Source organism: Peromyscus californicus, unplaced genomic scaffold, assembly GCF_007827085.1.
Source record: "Peromyscus californicus insignis strain IS unplaced genomic scaffold, ASM782708v3 Scaffold_13__1_contigs__length_99412109, whole genome shotgun sequence".
Taxonomy (NCBI): domain Eukaryota; kingdom Metazoa; phylum Chordata; class Mammalia; order Rodentia; family Cricetidae; genus Peromyscus; species Peromyscus californicus.
Genome location: NW_026294424.1, coordinates 20535474 through 20558256, shown reverse-complemented (window position 1 = coordinate 20558256; position 22783 = coordinate 20535474). Strand labels below are relative to the sequence as shown.

Below are 22783 nucleotides of genomic sequence, written 5' to 3'. Positions count from 1 at the left end.
CTTAATTTTCAAATTATCTTTGATCAAAAAGATTTACATCTTCTGGATTTCTTGGTGATCTTAAAAGTATTTCAAAAGTATATGGTGAAATATTTTCTAATAAAAAGCCAATAGTAAATTAAAATACTATTTTAATTCTTAAGAGTGTGTCCAAAATTTTGTTAAAATATATTATCTCTCTTTCTCTCTCTTTAAGCCAATTACCTTGAAAATGTTGGTGAGAAAACACTAAAGAAAGAATGAGACACACCTGTGAAGAGATGGAATCCTGAAGAATTGGTTATAAAGAAAACAACTGATTTATTTGACATTAGAGAAGATACAAAGCGAGACAAACTAATATCAGCAGGAAAACTATAGTGAGTCCGTAGTAGTACACCTCTGCCTTCATCTCGTCACTGAGAGTCAACTGGAAAACTGCAGGCCAAAGTCCTGGAGGACGTTCCAAGTCTGTGACACCCATATCACCGGTGGAAGTATATCTGTACTGAACTGGAGACCTTGGCTTCCTGATTGTATCTCTACTGGTGCAATTCGGATAGGGCTTACAATATGAAGTTTGGAAACCCATATAGCTGGGTGTCTGGTGAAGACTGTGCATTTCACTCCGAAAATCTGAATACTCATATATATTTCTTCTCCTTGAGTTTTCCTATGAAAGAAATATATTTTGTTATATTTGAGTTATCCAGCTGTTGATCATATACTCTGTAACAATGCTAAATAAAACAACACAGCAAGCAAGTCTGGTCATTAAAATGACTTTGGACATTTGGCGTATTGTGACAGCCCAGAGGCAGATTTTGTTTCACATGTCTTAAAACAGGAACAGTTGAACAACTGTTGACCGTTCACTAGACCTGATGGAGGTCCAAGGTTGTCCCATTTCTGCTTTAGCCTGGTGACCACTGACACGCCCTCTCCTACTATCAGTTACTGAGTAATTCAGAAAAGGACAGCTTCATTTTTAAGAAAGCAGACCGAGGTCTATCCTCTTCTCTGTCAGCTTCATCCATCACACCACATCTCAGAACTGCCACTTTTCAGGTAGCTTCTCTTCCCCCTACCCCCACGTGGTCATTGTCAAAGGTCACAAAGATTCCAACATAAGATGTGGGTAGGCCAGGCACAGTGGTGCATGCCTATAATCCCAGAACTTGAGAGGACTTCTGAGTTTGAGGCCAGCCTGCTCTACATATTGAATTCCAAGTCAGTCAGAGCTACACAGTGAGATCCTGTCTCAATGCCACAAATCAAGCAAAAACTAAAATTAAACAAAAGACACATTTAAGAGAGATTTTTCATATTAAATAGAAGCTGATTATTATTTGAGATTCAGATGAGAATAACTTTACTGATAGTTTTAATTACTAAAAGAAAATAAGTGACTTTTTTTCTCCAGGATACCAAATCATTCTCACATAAAGGGAAAGAAACACACAACCAAATACATTTCCAAGGCCAAGAATCATTGGGAAGTTGGATATATACCTAGTTAGGGACAGATCACACTAAGATTCTAAGAGGGACCTTCTGTGACTTTTCTAGTGTCTCAGTAACAACTGGTGACATCACACAGGAAGTTGATATACTGGTTGGGAAGGCAGGCTATGAGACAAGCTTACAATTTTTCTTCACAAAATACTTGGATGTTTTGTTAATAGTTTATTGGGACACAGCCTTGTCCATTTGTTTATGTTTCATCTATGGTTGCTATTTGCACTGAAATAGCACAGTTAATTAGTTCTGGCAAACTATGCAATATAAAACCAAAAATATTTTCAATCTAGACACTTAAGAAAAATTTTGCTGGGCTGGAGTGTAACTCTATGGTAAAGTGTTTGCTTAAGTACATGTGATTGATCCTTGGCACTGAGAAGATGTTTGCTGATCTCTGAATAAGAAATTGTTTGACATACATGAGAAGATCAGTTGGTCACTTCCTCTTCTCTGTGATAAATACCCTGACAAAACTACTTAAAGGAGAAGGGTTTCCTTTGGCTCACAGTTCTGGCAGAACTGTGAAAAGGCTCAAGGAGGCAAGCAGAGACAGCACAGTGGTGGGAGCAGCAGCCCAGCTGGTGACGGAGCAGCCACACAGGGAAGCAGAGGATGAACAGAAGGATGGCTGAGCTGCAAAGTGTCAGTGTTCCCTAGTAATTCACTTCCTCCAGTAAGACTCCATCTCCTCAAGTAGCAACAAGCTTCCCAAACTACCATCATCTGGGAACCAAGTATTCCAACATGAATGGTTATAGGAGACATCTCACATCAGACTACAATATAAGGCAAACAGATGATGTTAAAATATAGCTCTCTCTCAAGCTGGGGTGCATGTGTGGCTGCAACTCTGTGTTACTCAAACCTGTATAACACTGGCACAGCTGGTTCACGTGTGAAAGCCTAAGGCAGTGCAGTGATCTATCAGTAGTTCACTGGCACAGCGGGTTCACATGTGCAGTGAAAGCCTAAGGCAGTGCAGTGATCTGTCAGTAGTACACTGGCACAGCTGGTTCACGTGTGCAGTGAAAGCCTAAGGCAGTGCAGTGATCTATCAGTAGTACACTGGCACAGCTGGTTCACGTGTGCAGTGAAAGCCTAAGGCAGTGCAGTGATCTGTCAGTAGTTCACTGGCACAGCTGGTTCACGTGTGCAGTGAAAGCCTAAGGCAGTGCAGTGAGCTGTCAGTAGTTCACTGGCACAGCTGGTTCACGTGTGCAGTGAAAGCCTAAGGCAGTGCAGTGATCTGTCAGTAGTTCACTGGCACAGGTGGTTCACGTATGCAGTGAAAGCCTAAGGCAGTGCAGTGATCTGTCAGTAGTTCACTGGCACAGCTGGTTCACGTGTGCAGTGAAAGCCTAAGGCAGTGCAGTGATCTATCAGTAGTTCACTGGCACAGGTGGTTCACGTATGCAGTGAAAGCCTAAGGCAGTGCAGTGATCTATCAGTAGTTCACTGGCACAGCTGGTTCACGTGTGCAGTGAAAGCCTAAGGCAGTGCAGTGATCTATCAGTAGTTCACTGGCACAGGTGGTTCACGTATGCAGTGAAAGCCTAAGGCAGTGCAGTGATCTGTCAGTAGTACACTGGCACAGCTGGTTCACGTGTGCAGTGAAAGCCTAAGGCAGTGCAGTGATCTATCAGTAGTACACTGGCACAGCTGGTTCACGTGTGCAGTGAAAGCCTAAGGCAGTGCAGTGATCTATCAGTAGTACACTGGCCCTCAACCTTGAGTGACGGTAACACAGAAGAGAACAATTTCTGGAAATATTTGGGTTGTCACAACTAGGAGGAAGTACTATTAGCATCTAGGGGCTACACACCAGGAATGCTGCCTAACATCCTACAACATACAGGACCGTCATCCTATAGCAAATAGCTTAACTCTAAATGCCAATAGTATTGCTTCCAGAAGACCATCTTTGGAATAGTTATTAACCTTAAATGCACATTACAGTCACCTGGGGAGCTGTGAAAATACCAATGCCACTTCTATTCAGGCCATTCTTAATGGGTCTCCAACAACCTCTTACTATTAAGCTGATGAAATAGACACAAAACAATAAAATTAGACAAAAATATATAAAGCCACTTTAAAAAGAGTCTCAAACTAACAAGGAATACACAAGGAAGAAAAATAGCCTAGACTTCAGAAAGTCTGCAATTCAAGATTATGCTTAGTGTAGACCAGATCAGAAGAAAAACTATAAATAAATGCTATGATCAGGATAAGTGAATAAACCTACTTCCAGGGAGCTGGAGAGATGGCTTGGTGGTTAAGAACATGTACTGCTTCTGCAGAGGACCCAAGTTTGGTTCCCAGGATCCATAGCCACCTTTAACTCCAGGTTATCCCATGGCTTCTGGGCACCTGTACTAATGTGCACTTAGCCCATATGCAGAAACACACAGGTACACAATAGTTTTTTAATTAAGAAAAAATATAAAATCAACTGCCAGAAGAGATTCCAAACACTCTGAAGGACTTAGAGGAAAAGTTAAACCTTATTAAAAGGGATCTTAGCAGATATATGAAAATATAATCCAATTCTGCTGAAAAATACAACATGGAAAATTCAAACCTTTACTGGCTAGGTCCAATTGCTAATTAGAAACTGATGATTTGACAGTTACCCTGCCATTGGAACAAAGAAACGTCCAAATATCAAGACTGACCTAAAAAAATAGTGCCTCAGCTGCCCATATACTCATGTCAAATAATCTTACACGCATGTGCTTGGACTGAGGAGGAAGAGAAGGAAGAGGGAAACACGAGGAAGTCAAGGTTGAAAACGTCTCGTTTGATGACAGTGAAATCATGCATAAAAGAAGCTCAACAAAGTCCCAGATCAACAGCATAAAGATGATCACCCTAGAATACAACAGGACAGATGCCCTCAGAGCATCCCAGGGACAGGCACAGCACCATGCACTGCAGACTCAGAAGTGAAAAACCATGAATTTGATTCAGAGATTTAAGGAAATCTTTGGGCAGGGTGACCTACCTGCCCAAGATGGCTCTAGGTTTCATCTCTCTAGGATTCAAGTCACTCAGCAGGTGACTCAGAAGTGGCCATGATTCGATTATACAGAAATATATATAGGCTGGCCTTAAACTCATGGCAACCTTCTTGTGTCAGCCTTCTGGGCCCTGGGATTATAAGAGTGAGCCATCATATGCTCAATCAGTTGTATTTCTACCAGTGTTAGTTTTTGAGCACTCATCAGAATTGATTACTGAAAAGCTTATAGCATCCCAGGCTTTCTCTAACACAGGGCTTCATAAACTTTTTCAACTCTTGACCCTTTTTGATGTGAAACAATTTTATGTGACCCAGATATATAAAAAAGATATACAAGTGAGATAGGTACTTATACCACAATTTTAAGATCATCTATATGCATAATTATATCACTTATTAATGATGAAATCAGTTTACAAATTACCATGATAGAAGTACTTATTCCATTTTACAAAAAGATATTAAACATAGATAAATATATCAGTCATAGAGCTGATTTTTGACAAAGCTACTCAGGTTGCTGAACACTTGAGTGGCAGTGTTTCCTTTGATAGTTAGGGGACTGTTGAGATTTAGTAACCACTCACTAATATTAGTTCCTGTCTTTATACACTGCGTGGCCATCATGACTATAGCATATGGGAAGACTAGTTCTTATGATAAAAGGAAATATTTAGATAATTTTAAAGGGAAGATACAGTATGCATATATACAGAAAGTAAAAAATTTTGTGGAGACCAGCACAAACGGAGGAAAGCACCAAGTCGCTGCACTGTGAGACCATGGTGGGGATCATATGAAAACCTACAGTAGGAGATCCTTAAAATGTATATGTATGTATGTATGTATGTATGTATGTATGTATGTATGTATGAAAACAATCTAAACTGGAATCACCACATAATGGGGGAGGGGAGGAACAAAGCTCTGACTAGACATCTCTCACCACCAAATGAAACCTCCAGTGCCAGGAATGAGTTCTATCTAAATGAGTTGTTGGCCAAAGGGGCCCCAAGGAGATCTCCAAACAACTCAGCTCTTGCCAAAGCTACAAGTTGCTCTCCATGAACTGAGGGTGAGGCCCTATTGCTAAAGACAGCACCTACATATCTCACTGAACACGAAGAAGTCAAGTCTGTGCCTAGCTGGAGCCCTCACCCCGACTGACAAGTGTTCGTGACACTAGAAGGCAGTCCGCACACCGGCAGAGAGGAAACACCGACTAGCTGCACACCCTGTGGTCTACAACAGTGACCTGGTCGCATGATATAGGGGTGCAACTGTGGCACAAAATCTGTGGGAGGAACCAACCACTCTGACTAGATTTAAGGTTCACTCCATGACAGAAACCATGCCTGACAGTGCTTAGGTGGCCAAGAACCTGAGACTAGATAGGCCAAGGACCCAGGAGAAAACCAAACACTATCCTGCTAAAGAACTTAGCAATAAAATGACTCTAACTACTTGCTCAGCCATCAACAGAGAAGCTAATACAGAGATCCACACCTGGGCAATGGCAGAGGGAGAGACCTGGGAACACTCAGCCCTAAGTGGGATGTCTTCATCAAGTCCCTCCTCTCAGGGCTCAGGGAACAATGGAAGAGGAGGCAGAAAGATTGTGTGAGCCAGTTTGGATGGAGGGCATCCAGGAGACAGTAGGGCTGATGCACATAGGAACTTTCAGTGACTGCGGCAGTATGTACGCACAGGGCCTGCACAGGATCCAACCAGATGGGGTGCCAGCCCTGAGAGGGTAAGTGGGTATGAGACCCCTCTCTAACCCAGAAGCTATCTACGTTGATAACTGCTTGCAAAGGAAAAATCAGTTTTTTCTATGAGTCTCATGGGCATACAAACTACACTTAAGGGCAGCTCGAAGCCCAGCACTAGATGGCCAACACAACACAAACACAATGGGATTTTTGGAAATGTTTTGTCTCATAATGCTTTGCTTGGGAATTTGTTTTAAACCTTATGAGTCTTTTGCTTATATATTATGGCTTCTGATTTTGTGTTTTCATGGATTTTGTGTGTATGCATGTGTGTTTGTTTCTATGTATGTATGTACGTATGTTTCTTGTGCTTTTTTCTGTTTTTCCCTGTTTATTTTGTTTTATTCTGGTTTGATTGATTTTCTTTTTTCTTTTTGTTATTTTTAATTTGCCAGTTTGTTTTATAAAGAAAGAGACAAAGAAGGTGTAGAGAAGTGGGTGAGAGGTCAGGAGGAGATGAGGGAAAATGGTAAACAGAATATACTGTGTGGGAAAAATTTATTTAAAAAGTTGTGGGCAAGGACTCAGTTATCTTTAAGGGGTTGGCCACTGGGAGTTTGACGATGCTCCAATGAGTATATGGACAACACAAATTGAACTTGGTGTATTTCTTTTTTCTTTTTCTGGGGAAGGAACAAAGGTGGGGGGGTTGGACCTGGGAGGAATGGGAAGTTAGTGTAATGGGGTGCATTGTATGAAATTCCCAAATAATGAATGAAAATATCATGTTGGAATAAAATACATCTTATGGAGGGAGCAAGACTTGAACTGTTACAGTGCTGAAATTTGTAAAGAAGACTGAGGAATTGCCCTTCTAATTTTAGAATGTGCTGTAAATCTACACTCATATGTGTTGTGTGGTGCTAAGCTCAGGAAAGACAGAATGGAGGGAAATAGCCCGAAGTAATCCCCACTGACACATTTAGCTGATTTTCAAAAAAGCATCCAAAGGAGTTCAGTTAGGAAAAGAAAAATAATAATTCCCAGGAACAATGCAGTGATAAGGTAAGTATAAGGCATGGATTTCAACTCCCACCCCATGGCATACACAGGAACCGAGAGTCAAAACGCAACTGTGAATGAACAATGTGAGTAGGCAGAGGCTAGCCATATTACAGAAATATGACAAGGATCTTCTCTGAGGATGATGGAAAGGATTTCCAGAACTCACATGCAAATAATAAGTCACAGCACTTGAAAAAGACACTTCATAGAAGATACATACATGGCCAGTAACCACCATTATGCAATTAGTCATCAAATCAATAGCTGTACTCAGAAGTTGACACTAATATACATGTGAGTGTTAGTTAACTGTAAAAGACTGCAACACAAAATGCTGGAGAGGAAGTACAGGAATACCAGAACACATATTGCACATATTGGTGGGAACATAAAAGTTACAGCCACTTTCGGGGAGTATTCATCAACATTTTAAATTTATTTATTTGTTGGAGTTGGGGCTGTGCTCATGTCATGGCCCCTGTGTTGAGGTTCACAGGGAAGCTTATGGGAGTCAGTTCTTTCTTTTCACCATGGGCATCCCTGGGATCGTGGCAAGCTTCTTTACTTGCTAAGCCATCTGGCCATGTGTAAACATTTTATAATTGAACATATATTTATTTGCACAATGATCTAATAATTCCATGTCTCAGAAGAAATGCAATGTTCACAGCAGACCTGGGGCAGAATGAATGTAGTATTTTCCATAAATACCTTAAACCAGAAGTTTTTCAAGAGTTCACTAGAAGGAAAATGGACACTGAGTTGTACAATGACAAGAAATAATTTCTGTATCCATGAATACAGAGAAATCTCAAAGGGTAATGAATGAAAGAGGTGCACATAAAATATATGCTATGACCGCATGGTCATGGAATTCAAGAGGCAAGCCTAACCTAGAGATGAGAATCAGAAGACAGAGAAAGGAGCAAGGGCTGCTAGAGCAAGTAAGGACAAGGTGCCACATGTCCCCCGCACTGCAAGTCCTGCCACATGTCACAACATATCTCACCTCACCACACCACACATCCCACCACCCCACACACCCCACTGCCAGGCCAGTCAAAGCGAATGTGTTCCTTCACTTGAAACCTGGACGTCTTCTTTCACAGGACCTCCCTGCCTTGCATGACTGAAGAGTCCAGTACACACCAAAGACTTAGAATTTCTGATTTTGTCACCAAGCAGTATTTGTGTTTAACTTTACAAGAGGGACTATAAAATATGCCCATCTGAAGTAGATTTCTGTATGTAAGTTTAAAATAAAACCACAAATAATGCTATTTCATACTGAATAAATGTAAAAGGTTCCTTTGAGCACTAACAGCAACATTTCTCTCTGGATAAACTTGTTTGCTGGTTGGATGAGAAATGCATAACTCTACTTCTAATTTTTGCCTCAGCTGCCAAGAAGTTCAGAGCCAAATTCAGTGCTCAGTTTAGTGATTAACATCCCAGCTGCCCCATATATCAATTTTTCTTGGGTGGAGGGTGAGAAAGGTGGGGGTATTAAATTATCCTGTTTCACACTGTGAACTGCTTCAAACCGTTTGAGAATGATGGTGCACAAATCACATGAAGTGCTGGCTATTGTGACATAATTAAACTTTACTTTTCTCTCCAGATAAAATTTGTATGCTTTGCTTTCCCATCAGAGGATCTCAGCTTAGGGAGGACTTCTGCGGTTGTCTTCGTAAGTCATCTGCAAAGGGCAAGTCACTCTCCACCCAAACAGTTCCAAACACAGCCTCCTGACAAGCAGGCACCAGCCTTACACTGGATGGTAAGGGTTAGCATACAGGAATCGTGGAAAGTGCAGTTGATGCAGAGGAAGGGTCCCTAATGGAATGTAGACAGTGAAAGAAATCCAAGTTTGCTCCATTATATTCTTAGGGGAAAGAAAAGGAATCGGATCTATCCGCATGTGTGTTTGTCTCTGTTCCTGTAACAAATGCTGTAGGCTGCTTTGATTTTACCAGTGGACAGGACATTTTCTATTCACATTTAACAAAATCATACTACCTTGACCTCGTGGGGGGGGGGGGGGGGCAGGGAGTCGGTATTCCCAAGGTGTTTATTCTAATGTCACATGGATGAATCAGGACCACCCGACTCTCACCGGTGCTGCTGCTCTGCTGGGCAGAGCTCGGGGCTGGCCCTCTTCATGCTCCTTCCTCCCTGCTGCACTTGTCCCTCTGCAGACATTCTTGGTGAACTTAACTGGCAACTCATTGGCTGCTCTCGCTGTAACCTTTGGAGAATCCACCTGTCGGTATGGAGTAAGAATATGTAATGAAATGAAAACTATGACACTTCTTTAAAAATAATTCACTCACATCCGGATTCCTTAAAAACCTAAGCTGGATAATACTGGACTTGACAAGGAAACAAACAAACAGGAACCAACAGTGGCTATTATGGGGAAAAAATGCAATCTAGCAAGATCCAGACCCTTCCTCATCAATGGGACAAGACCAATTAAAATTCGTGTCAGTATTACACATGCTTTAAAAATTATCTCTACAGAAAACTTGCTTACAATAAAAATGATATTTTTATGGAACATTGTCACATTTTCAAATTGCATGTGAATTCATTATTAACCTTTGCTGCGAGTGGAGCCAGTGTATCATTGTAGCTTAAATTCCTATTAATTAAGATCTTATTTTCCTATTGTTGGAGAGAGGCTAATTAATGTGAAAGTATCCAAGGAGCTTATGATGTTGCTTACATGGAGTGCAGGTAGTTTAACCTTTGTGCAAGACGAGTTCATATCACCTGGCACCATGTACTAGGACCAGAGGTTAACTTCATAACAAGCTTGCTGTCTCTTAGGCTTCCTTTTCACACTGTGGTGACATCTGGGGAATGATGACTCTCAATAACCTTGGAGTAGACACAGGAAGAGAGGGCAGAGCCTACAACCCGGGTGGAAGACTGAACGCCAGCGACGATCCTTGACTGAAGTGTTTGTTTGTTCAGCAGCTTCGCGTTTACAGCAGCTCCAAGTGCCATCGCCTTTCCCTCAGTTAAATGGAGAGCAGGAGACAGGAACAGCAGAAGGGGAAATAATGGAGTAGCCAGTGCCAAAATCGAGAATAAATTATGCTGGCTGGGCAAACAGATCCTTAATTTGTAGTCTCTCAATTTCCAGTTTCTGTTGCCAAGTGTGTTCATTCCTTCTCTTTCAAATAGGCTGGTGCTCTGAAGGTGGGGCTAAGTTGTCAAAACAGCCTCCTTTATTCCTACCTCCTCCCGGATCTCAGCATCTTAATGAATAGCAAAACCACTGCCTTTCACTAACCTGCAAATTGGAAATGTTTCCCAATCACTTGAAGGTAACCTGTTTTTCACCTGCCCTCTAAGTGCATTGGGAAAGTTGATGGTTTTTTATTAGACAGAAAAGGGGAAGTGATGAGGGAATGTCTTTCTCTGTGCTGCAAATACGTGTTGCTCTGATTGGTTGATAATTAAGGCCATTTGGCCTATGGCAAGGCAGCTTAGAGGCAGGTGGGAAATTCAAAGAGAGAGACAGGAAGAAGGCAGGGAGAGATGCCAGTGAGCTGCCCAAGAAGCAACATGCAATGGGATGCAGGTAAAGCCACTGAACATGTGGCAATACACAGATTAATAGTTATGGGCTAATTTAAGATATAAGAGCCAGCTGTCAAAAAGCTTGGGCCATGGCCATGCAGTTATAATTAATATAAGCCTCTGTGTCTTTACTTGGGTTACTCGAATGAGAGAGATTTGTCCCAACCGCCCACAGGTCGGGACACAGGAAATCTTCCAACTACAGCTGCCCTCCATAATGTCACCTTGGTAAGAAATGCATCTTGTTATTTATTTCACTAATGTGAAATGAGGGTCCCCACGCTTGTTTCACCCCCTGGAACACTGCATAGCAGTCACTGTGCTCTGGATTAGCTGAAGGTTTCTTCCATCTTTATTGAGATACAATCAACAAATGAATATTTATCTGCTGTGATGTTCTGACATCTCACATTGTAAAATACCATGCTCAAAGTCCATACTTTAATACATCTGTATGTAGTGAGACTATGACAACTATTTTCTAAGTAGGTTTCAAGCACATCATGACACATGACATCAATAAGTATAGCTTATAACTGAAATGTTTGTGTCTTTAACCAACATACCTCTGTTTTCTCCAACTCCAAACTTTTGGTATCTACCATTCCACTCTCTAATGTCTTGTTGGATTAGATTCCACATAAGAGTTACAACTATGCAGTGTCTGTCCTGACCTGTTGGGCATATTTCACGAAAAGAGGGGATTTCGTTCTTTTTTAAAGCTGGATGACTTTTCTTACTCAGTCCATTACTTTCATTCATTCACCAGTGAATACTTCTTTCCCTACTACAGATAACGCTACAACAATGAGATGCACAGGTCTCGGTACCATAATTTTATTTCTTTGGGCTGTGAATTCAGAACTGGGGGTGTGGGGTTATACAGACTGTTCTTAGTTGAAATACTTGAGGACTTTTAGTCTCTCCTATATACTAAGCATTTAAGGTGCCAGTTTCCGAGATCCTCTGACATATTGAACAGGATTGGGTATAGTATATTCCATCTTGTATGAGGCTCCCTGGAAGAGATGGTCCCTGGGGGTCAGGTCAGTGGCCTGAGGCTTAGGTTGCAAGGCCATGGATGTTTCTATCTAATAAGTAAAATGTTTTCCACCTTAGTGAAGAGCTATATTTCCACATAAATTTATAATGCTAAGAGAAAGATGGAATAAATAAATTCTTAATTTTGAACATAGTGAAACATTCATATTTAAAAAGATACGAAAATAAATACAAAAAGCACTCCTGGCATCTCAGAATGTAAAAAGGGATACTACCCAAATATGTATCATTTTCAAGAAAATGCACTACTTAAATGAGATAATATTTTCCTTAATTTTCCAATGTAACCTCACACTGTTCTATAAAACGAGAACACATTACACTCTAAACAATGATAACGGAAAAGTCTTCCAACCAGGGATTCATGTTCCATTCCTCTCATAGAAAACACACAGGAAGACAAGCTTATAGAATTATTTTGAGAATTAAAGCTTCCTCATGAAGATTTGTACCCCAGCAACACACATTCCCCTTTGACTTGCTGGACCTCAGGTTCAGACTGAGAAAGGAACCACATTCTACTGTGTGCAATGAAGGAAACTCAAACTTCCGCTCTGACCCACAGCTTTCATGCTGCCTTGAAATGGGCAACTCATCTGCATTCCTGCTCCTCAAGGAAGAGGCACAGACAATAAAGTGGTAAACTAGAAATGAGGCAGGGCTATACAGTGCAATCCTCTCGCTGACTGTACACTGACAACCTGGAACTGCGGCTGACCTCAGCAAGCACTGGTGAGATGTGGTTTCATTCACTGAATTTCAAAGAATGAGTCACAGAGGGTGACTGGGATATGGCTGAATGGTAGCATGCCTGCTATGCAGACTTTACTCCAAACATAACATAGAACAACATGAAACAAAACAAGTAGCAAACCCAAATGCTTCCGTGGGTGGCATAAGCAGCTGTGTGGCCATCTAGACGATGAACCTTGGAATGGCTTGGTGACAGCAGTCACCTCCAGAGCTGCTGGATGGTCTTGCGAAATAAAGTGTTTGCTTTTCCGGAGACAAACAAACAAACAAACAAAACCAACCAACCAAACAACAAACAAAAATCCCTAAGCAACAGCATCCTTGCTATGTTGACAAAAATTCATTTCCAGTTTAGCTCCGGAAGAAATCCCACAGTTTAATGTAAATGGTTCACCACACCCAAACATCTATTAGTAAAATATCGCTTTACTTTGCAAAAGCGTGTTGGGAGTTCATAGGGAAGTGTGCTACCTTCCAAGTCAAAAACATTTTGTTAAGAATCCTTAAATTCTAAAAAATTCATTTTAGAATGAAATACTATGCTGAAAATTTTAACATGTATAACTTCCTTCCCTTTGAGTAATAGATGGTAAAAAGAGTTTATGTGTATATGCATGTTTTTTCAGGTACAATGACTTATTTTTAAATACCTGTCCAAAAAAAAGTAGAAGTAATAATAATTCATCCACACTACTCTGTCAATAGCTGCAGATTCCACATGCATAGTGACAAGGTGTACTCTGAGAGACTAAGAAGATGCTGGGACTTGAAAGAGAAAATCTGTAGCCACCAGGTTGACTTGACTCAACTAATTCTGTTAGGGAACCACCAGCTGAAGACACCTTCCTGTGTGCATCACTCAGCAGAACCGAGGACATGATGGTGATGTCGGCATAGTTTCAACATTTTCAGGTTTAATTTTTATAGCATAAATAAAAACCTGTAAACTGTAGAAATTAAAAAATAAGATGCAATTTACCCACAGATAGTGAAATTATATATATTTTTGACATATTTAAATATATATGTACACATAAAACAGTAGAGAAATAAAGTCATTAATTAAATGTATGCTATGAAATATGAAATACTAGCTACATATCCAGGCTGATCACACTGTTAACAAAAATTAAGACGTTAAAGTTATATGTTATTTTTAAATAGTGTTACTTATAATCAAAGCTCTCTATCAAAATCAAATCTACCCAAATCAAAAAGGAATAAAATATTTTTCATAAAAGCTCATGGAAAATGTTCTACATTGTATTATTCTCTGCTTAAAAATTTGGTTTCACAACAAAAACTTTTTGATTTGGTGAACTGCACATTGTGGAAGATAATAATTAGAATGTTATATAGAAAGACATAGTATTTTTTAAATGACTTTTATATTTCAGTGAAGCTTATGAAATTGAAAACTACAAAAAAGGGTGAAAATCTTAAATTAGTGCAGATTAAGTACTGACCATCGCTGTAAGGGGACACTGTCACAGAAATGGTTGTTTCTGTCACTGTAAGGGACATTGTCACGGAAATGGTTCTTTGTTTTGTTGGAAAAAATGATAAAAATACAAAAGTCAATAAAACTGTTAAAAGAAGTCTCCATAATTACCAAGATCAAAATCCAGTGGCTTTTCATTAAACATGAACTTTTGTTCTGCCTACTGCAACATGTAAACAGTGCTGACAACTGGTTTGCGAGGCTCTTGCTACAATAAAATGTAATTGTATCACGAGAGAAAGGTGACAATCAGGGGATCATGAAAAAATTACATATTCTCCCTGGTAGTTAATTAGCCATGCAAACCCTCCTCAAACAGATCTTCTCTTCTATTAGGAATGATTACTATGCAGACCTACAGATGTCAATACCACAGTCATTCAAATACTTCTTTTCCTGCTAATTGAACGTTGTAAAGCTCTGGTGCCAAGGTTTGGCTTCCAAAGAGCTAATTTATGACTAGAAGGATATTTTATGTCTTCAGTTGCAGCAGCTACAAAATTCAGCAAATCAGAACCATCTGTGCACCGAGACTTGACTCACCATTCATCTAGCAGCCTATCAGTCACATTAGCCTGCATCCTGCATTCTTGGCTCACGAGCACTTGTGATGATCCAAAGTTCAGAAGAAATATTAAAGTAAATGGCATTCTAACCCTAACTTGTACCTCCACCAGAATGAACCTCCACACACATACATTTATTTATTTAGTATGGATAGCCTCAAGTGAGAAAGAGCAGTTTCCTTGTCTGTGTGACAGTGTTACTAACCACAGACTCAGGTTTCTACCATTCTCTTCTGAAAATCCTTTGACTTTATAATTCCTTGCTCAAAATTAACTTTTTTAAGTTGATGTGAGGGCATCCATTCAAAGAAGCATAATAAAGGAGATAACAAATACAATAACAACTTTGTTAAGAAAATAATTCTTTTTATAAGCTGAAATATCAACAGATATGTATCAATCACTTCTAAGACTATTTTCCAGCTGCATATCATGGTGAAACTGGGAGGCAAAGACACAAGGCAGAAGAGAGGTCCACAAGACATGAGAGAGAGATCCACAGGGCAGAAGAGAGATCTACAGGACACGAGAGAGAGATCCACAGAGCAGGAGAGAGAGATCCACGGAACAGGAGAGAGAGATGCACAAGACAGGAGAGAGAGATCCACGGAGCAGGAGAGAGAGAGCCACAGGACACGAGAGAGAGAGATCCACAGGACAGAAGAGAGAGAGATCCACAGGGCAGGAGAAAGAGATCCACGGGGCAGGAGAAAGAGAGCCACAGGACAGGAGAGAGATCCACAGGGCAGGAGAGAGAGATTCACAGGTCAGGAGAGAGAGATCCACAGGGCAGAAGAAAGATCCACAGGGCAGGAGAGAGAGAGATCCACAGGGCAGGAGAGAGAGAGATCCACAGGGCAGGAGAGAGAGATCCACAGGGCAGGAGAGAGATTCACAGGGCAGGAGAGAGAGAGCCACAGGACACAAGAGAGAGAGATCCACAGGGCAGGAGAGAGATTCACAGGGCAGGAGAGAGAGATTCACAGAACAGGAGAGAGAGATCCACAGGGCAGGAGAGAGATTCACAGGGCAGGAGAGAGAGACACAGGGCAGGAGAGAGAGAAAGCCTATAGAAGCACAGAAAGGCTCTCATGAATCAAGGTGGAGTGGCCTTTAGCTCTGCCCTAGCCACGCACATGACCATCAGTGATTGCACACAGCAGGCACAGATCCCATTCTAAGAGATAACACGCCAGAGGAACTTTCAGGTTTCTGAGTACTGATTTAAAAGAAATAGGAATTAATGTAGCAAGCAAGTCACTTTTGACCTGAAATGCATTCACAGAAGCACGTTCACATTGTGCAACTGCAAGAGCACAAGTATTTACGACGTTATACTTACTTTTTGGCGGGTTGGAGTATGTACATGGACACTCTGTGCTTTAGTAGAAAATTCCAGTGGCCCTAAAGGTACTCCATCTGGATTCAAAATCTTCTTGAGCTTCTGATAGTCTGGCTTTTCATCATAAGCTAAATTACAGACACACGCCAAGAACTTGGCAAGTTCACCTGTGAAGTATCAAAGTTTTTACATGTCACTTGTAATTGAGATGAATTAATAAAACTCTGATTCTCAAGTTTTTCTGTTACCTTTTCCTTCACACACACACACACACACACACACACACTTGACTGAACTAAAAATAAATAAGTCAATAAAAATCATTTAAAAATTTTTTTATTTAAAAAATATTTAAGAGCGACTGACATGATTTGCTAAAAATGGGATAAACTGACAATCTTTTCAATATCCCTTTGCTGATATGTTTACAATGAGCTCATCTGCCAGGTGGAAATACTTAGACAAGGATAGTTACTAACTTGGATTTATGAGGTGTGGCTCCTAACTACTCAAAACCACAGCAGCTCGATGCACTTCAGATTTTTCTTTCACATTAACATTTAAATATATATATATATTGGTTTTTCGAGACACGGTTTCTCTGTGTACCTTTGTGCCTTTCCTGGAACTCGCTTTGTAGACCAGGCTGGCCTCAAACTCACAGAGATCCGCCTGCCTCTGCCTCCCAAGTGCTGGGATTAAAGGTGTGTGCCACCACTGCCCGTAAATATTTATTTAAAAAAACCAATGTTACTCATAAATCTATAAATCTGACTTCAAAGGAAAAAAGTACTATAAGTTTTACCTATAGCTTTCATTTTGTCATTATATGAATATATTAAAAAATGAGTATGGATTCCATATTTTTAATCATGATTGGCCTTAACAGTCATGTCCTCAATGCCTTAGTATCCCAGTGCATCCCTGCTCTCCCTGATTTTAGGTCAGTAGGCTGAGGAGTTGTCTGTTTTCTCTCTCACACAGTAACTCCTCATTCCAGCTTCTGTTTATTTCAGTCACAGGCTTTCGAGCACAGGGCTCACAGGTGCTAAGTACTCACACTGCCACTAAGCTACTTCCACCACTAGGTTTTAAAAAGAAGCACAATTAATAATAAAAGTGACAAAGAGTCACTTTGAAATGCCCACGCTCTATACTTCTGTTCAGGAGGAGGCTCATGCTAAAATCATCATATTTTCATTTGTTTACACAACGTTTATACTGACTTTTCCTTTCAAAAACTGATTACTGACCCAGAGTTCTTCATTCTTTCTCACTTGGGTGTTTATATTCCATGGCAGGAAGGTCTGGGCAGCTTCAGGAGCTGAGGACAACTACCTAACATTTTCCCTTCCCACATAGCCTCCCTGCATCAAACAGACATGAAGAGGCACTGGGTCTCACTCCCTAGACAAAAAAAAAAAAAATTCCAAAAGTAATAGTCACATCTTTTCTTTCTCTTAAAAGCAGGTGACTGCTTTTTAAGTGTGTATGTGTATACATGCCTGTGTATGTGAGTACACTCATACGGGCACAAGTGAGTATAATTACCCATGGAGGTCCAAAGAGGTTACCAGATTTGCTAGCACTGGAGCTGTGAGTGATTGTGAGCTCCCAATATGGGCACTAGGAACTAAATTCTGGTCCTCTGCTGAGCTCTCTCTCCAGCCCCCACAGTGACCATTCTATACCACAGTTAGAATTATTATCTAGAAATGAAGAGCTAATGTAGTTAAAAGCAGAGCTCCTGGCTCTGGTGTTATTGTTGTTTGTTTTCTGTTTTTAACAATCTAGCAATTAGACAATTTACTTTTTCTTCTTCTCTAACATATGAGACATACCAAGTTCTGTTATGGAACATTTAGTTCAGTACATTGCTGTTAGCCAGCTCCTGTTTTAGAACAGACTTTAACTGGTGTTTTCTGGTGTCCGACTGGGGGCAATCAAATCCAGTTATTAAAGAAATATTCAACAACATTCTCTGCCATTTTCTGAGACATATTCTGCTGCTTTTCAGTCTTGCAATAGCTAGTAAGCTGAGCTTAGTATAAACTACAAGTTTATTAATCAGAATGGAGAACAGAGCTGAGTTTGTTGGGAACAAATGCCTGTTATAAGACAAAGGAGAATTCCAGCACACCACCAACTGAGAGCAGCTGTACAAAAGGCCTCATGAGCCTGAGGTTTAGAGACTGTGGCACCAGAGTGGCTCAGGAGGGAAAACAAACCAACAAACAAACAAACAAACAACCCAATATAGATTTATTATCATAAGCCCAAAGCTCAGAGCACTGATGTAAATGTTAGCCTTCCAAGATCTGGGTTTATTCCATGAAGCATAACCTTTGATTTGCTTGTGAATTTCCAGAGCTATTAAACAGAATGAGTACACTCTTGAGTTACCTGCCTGTTGGGCTAGTGACATATTAAGCATCATCACTGACTATTTTACGTCTTTATTCAAGACAATAAAGACTTCTGAAGGTACCACACTGAGTTGGATACACATGCTGCAAACTTCTGCACTGCTTTATATAAAAAAAGGCAGGAAAAGTGTTTTGTAAATCAGTTTGTTTTCAAGAATGTGCTTGTTCTACAATCTCCTAAGAAAATTAAACCCTGTGCTCTAAGAACAGAAACCTGTTTATATTTATGAGCATAGACTAAATTCGTGGGTAAGAAAACAAGGAATCATGTGTGACCTATCACTAGACTTTTCATATGACTAAAATTCTAGTATATATCTAATGATATATACTAGATATCTAGTATATATCTAGTGATATATATATAATCATGGGACATAGACTAGCTCACAAGCATCCACCTTGTACAATATGAGGCCTCCAGGCCTTCTTTTCTAGACCTGAGCTGAAAGGACAAGAAAGTTAAGGGGGGGCATATATTTGAAAAGGAAATGACATCTCTGATCCATCTTGCTTTCTGTCTCAATGAGAAAATATACTATCAACTTGGTAAGAATAATGTCAGTTTTATCAATTTCTCTAATGTAGTTACAAAATAAAACAAACAACAACAATAACATTTGCAATTTTCAGCTTATCTTCCCAAATAAAAATCTCCCATCTTCTGACCCCTCCATTAGAGGAAAACTACCACAGAAAGGGGAATATGGGAACCTGGCAGGATGAAACACAATGTGACTTAGGAAACCAGGTGGGCACAGGCCTGGGCTGTTCCTCTCTGTTAATGACAATTTTGGCTCATAGCTGTGATTACAGGCTAAGATGACATCTTGACTGTTCTACTCGCACATATGCTATCTGATTTTACTAATGGCCAGTGCACACAAGCACTTCCAGAAGTCAGCTAAATGCTAACCATGAGATGGCCTCACATTAATAGAGAATAAGATTCACTCTGCTGCCAGGGTGCTGACGCACGCCTTTAACCCCAGCACTCGGGAGGTAGAGGCAGGTCGATCTTTGTGAGTTTGAGACCAGCCTGGTCTACAGAGTGAGTTCCAGGAGGACAGCCAAGGCTACACAGAGAAACTCTGTTTAAAAAAATAAAAAGATTCACTCTGCTAATCTGCACCTCGTAAAAGAAAAGTCTGATGGTAGAGTGAGCTGGTTCTTCTCTATATGACACACCAGCTTCATACGGAATGAGTCACACATGCATAAACAAGTGACTGAAACTGCGAGTTTATTTACCGTTCACACCAATGTGAATGTCAAAGAACTTGAACTCAAAAGTCCTCTATAAACTTGAATGAGGAAATTGTTTCTAAAATGTACCTCCACATCCCCAAATCAGTTGACTTTCTAATCTAAAAAGCTTGGCTGACCAATATAATGTGACCCAGGTGTAAACAGCATTTAGGTATGTAATGATTAATATTTTCTTTAATATATTGACTCAAAATAGACTTCTTATAATTTGACTTTATCTCCATTCAAAAATGTCTTAATTCTAAATATACCAGTTGCTATTGACTAACCTGTGAATGATTCTCAAAATATAAACCTAAAACTCTAGATAAAAACAGAAAGTTAGAACCCCAAGGCTTTGGCATTAATGTCAGAAATGATTTAAACATCTTCTCTAGCAAACATCTGTGACCCTGAAGCTTTCCCCGTGGGAATGGGAGTGGGTAAGGCAGACACCTACATAGCGGCAACTGAGATGACCTGTGGAGAGAGAGACACAGAGGGTTTATCATCCAACTTACAGCAACTACTTCCTGGAGGAGCCCACGTAAGCACCGACTCTGGGAGTTCATCCAGCAGACTAAACAAAACAGGGAAAGGACATGGTAAGTATCTTCAAATCCACGTTCACTGCTTCATTTAGAACATAAAACTCTGAGTCTATGTTGATAGGACACCACAATTTTGCCCTTTTTTACCCAACTGTAATGGACGAGAGGATTAGCAAAGGGTGAGGGGTCCTTAGTTCTAACTGGCCAAGCAATGTGGAAACAGGGATGATTTAACTCAAGCTGTATACAGTTGAGGACTGCAGAGGTAGGAATGCTTGCCATGATGTTACCTTAAAAACAACAAAAAATACATATAAAATTGTTTGTAGATGGTGAAGTCATTTTTTCCCTCATATATTTGTCACTGGAGAGGTATGGGAAACTATCCAAAGAGGTGAGATTAAAACTCAGTTCAAACTGACTTCATCAACCTGGATCAGAACTTCCAGGAGTCTGACCCCAGGGGGTTTATTGTCAGCAAATAAATTTAAACACAATAGAGTATGGGGAAATGGTTTCCAGGAAACAATCCAGGTACACAATAAAACTTAGGGTGTGACTACATAGAAACTCATTTGCAAAGTACCTGTGACCTTGAAAGTGGGTTCTAGAGCTAAAAGGCCTAGACTCTAGCATGGTCTCTGACCCAGATAACATAGAGGCCATAAAGTACATGTGACATCTCCCCTAAGGATGGGTTCTATTAACTGGGAGCTAAAGATAAGGAGGGTCTAGGGAGGGAAGAGTCTGGGGTAAACATTCTGGGGGATTTGGGTGAGGTCTGCCTCCACAGAGAGCAACGGTCACCAAGTTGTTAACAATATCCACTCCCAGATTTCTGGATGGGAAAAGAGGCATTTTATCTCCTCCATTGAGGAGAGACCCCTGTAAGTTCAACATTCCTGGTTTCCCTGGTGATGTGTTAGCAAAACCCCCTTTGTGCCCACCCCCCTCCCCCACCTCGCCCCAAAATCATATTTTTCTCATGTATTTACCACTGGAGAGGGATGGTTTTTAGTTATCTGTGTATAATAGTTCTCCCCTGGGAAGAGTTCATACTAACCAATGATTGAATGAGTTAATGAGAAGTATCAACACAACACACCAAATCAAAACAACAAATGCCAGGTAAACGCTTTTCAGTGTTTTCAGCTAAATAAATATGACTCTCTTAAGTCGTTGTAGCAAAAATATATAGTCTCAACTAAAATTATAGCTATGAGTGAACAGTTCACAAAGAAACTCAAGCAGAGAAGTACAGCGATCTCAAGTGACATGACAGCAAAAATGAAGGGACGGACATGTGCTGTGGCCAGACCTGCCACCCTGCCTCATGTCACACCTTCACAGGCAAATAAAGCACTATTTATTACATAAGAAATTTGAAATGTTTTAAGTTTTGACACATAATATATTGGCTCTACTAATGTTTGTATTTATATTGTTAATCAAATAAAAATGAAGATACGTAATAAAATACGTAAAGTAGAGGTAATGTTTAACTTATTAAAACCCTATATTTTACACAGTACTATTTTATTATACATGAATACATATGTAGACATACTAATTATTAAAATGAAGGCATCTATGTATACATGTTGATACAAGACTAAAATAAGGCAGTCATAAGTCTTACTAAAAGAAAGCCTGCCAATGATCATACAAATTAAAATGCTAGCCTTTAATTGAAATACACTACTTAAACTAGATAAACTGAGCTGACATACTGTATACCAGGGCTGCTTCTGAGTGTTGATACCTATGGGCTGACTTGGTGGGAAGTGTAGAGCATGCCAGATATACCAAGACTGACATGGACAAAACTCATCAGAAAGCCCCAAGCCTGACTTGCACAAGTGTGTCAGGGACTACTACGGTGGTCAAGATTCCAAGTGCAACTATTGCACATGTCAGTTTGTAAACATCTGTCATTTCCAACCTTCAGTCTTAAATTCCCACCTTGAGCACTGGCACTAAGGTGGATCCAGGTGTGGGGATGCATACCTCCAATCCCAGCACTTGGGAGGCTGAGGCAGGAAGATCATGAGTTTCAGACCATCTTGGAATACAGAGTGAGACACAGTCTAAAAAATTTTTGAATTTGAAGATTGACTTATATGGCTGAGCTGCACCTCTGTGTGTGAAATGTGTCCATTTTCATTGTTTATTTTCCTAAAACTCTACTCCCTTGGTACAACAGCAGTCTCTTCCTGGATAACTATCTCCGCCTATCTTAGTATGTGAGGGAAAGCTACTCAGTGCCTGGAACCCAGCTGACCAGTGAGAGAATTGTAAAACAAACACTGTTCTAAAACTGACCTCCTTATGCTAACAGAGTTGAGGTAAAAACTTTGAATGTAGACTATTAGAAAGGTTTATGCAGCGACAGAGTATTTCATATAAATAGCTCACTTAAATGTTTTCTTTGTTTCTACCTCAAG

At 40.3% G+C, this 22783-nt stretch overlaps 2 protein-coding genes across 10 annotated transcripts in view; one reads left to right on the top strand and one right to left on the bottom strand.

The window, feature by feature from the left end:
- Fancl (FA complementation group L) overlaps nucleotides 1-307 on the top strand; it is an 82369-nt gene extending 82062 nt beyond the window's left edge. For all 5 annotated transcript variants that reach the window (XM_052734640.1, XM_052734638.1, XM_052734642.1 and 2 more), the window contains one exon: nucleotides 197-307. In XM_052734640.1, coding sequence (XP_052590600.1) covers nucleotides 197-232 — 36 coding nt within the window. In that variant the 3' untranslated portion in view covers nucleotides 233-307. The remainder of the gene's footprint in view (nucleotides 1-196) is intronic.
- The window catches only part of Vrk2 (VRK serine/threonine kinase 2), a 198155-nt gene continuing 175648 nt past the window's right edge, over nucleotides 277-22783 (bottom strand). For all 5 annotated transcript variants that reach the window (XM_052734635.1, XM_052734637.1, XM_052734634.1 and 2 more), the window contains exons 10-13: nucleotides 20310-20368; nucleotides 16115-16281; nucleotides 9416-9562; nucleotides 277-652 (exon numbers count right to left, since the gene is read on the bottom strand). In XM_052734635.1, coding sequence (XP_052590595.1) covers nucleotides 311-652; nucleotides 9416-9562; nucleotides 16115-16281; nucleotides 20310-20368 — 715 coding nt within the window. In that variant the 3' untranslated portion in view covers nucleotides 277-310. The remainder of the gene's footprint in view (nucleotides 653-9415; nucleotides 9563-16114; nucleotides 16282-20309; nucleotides 20369-22783) is intronic.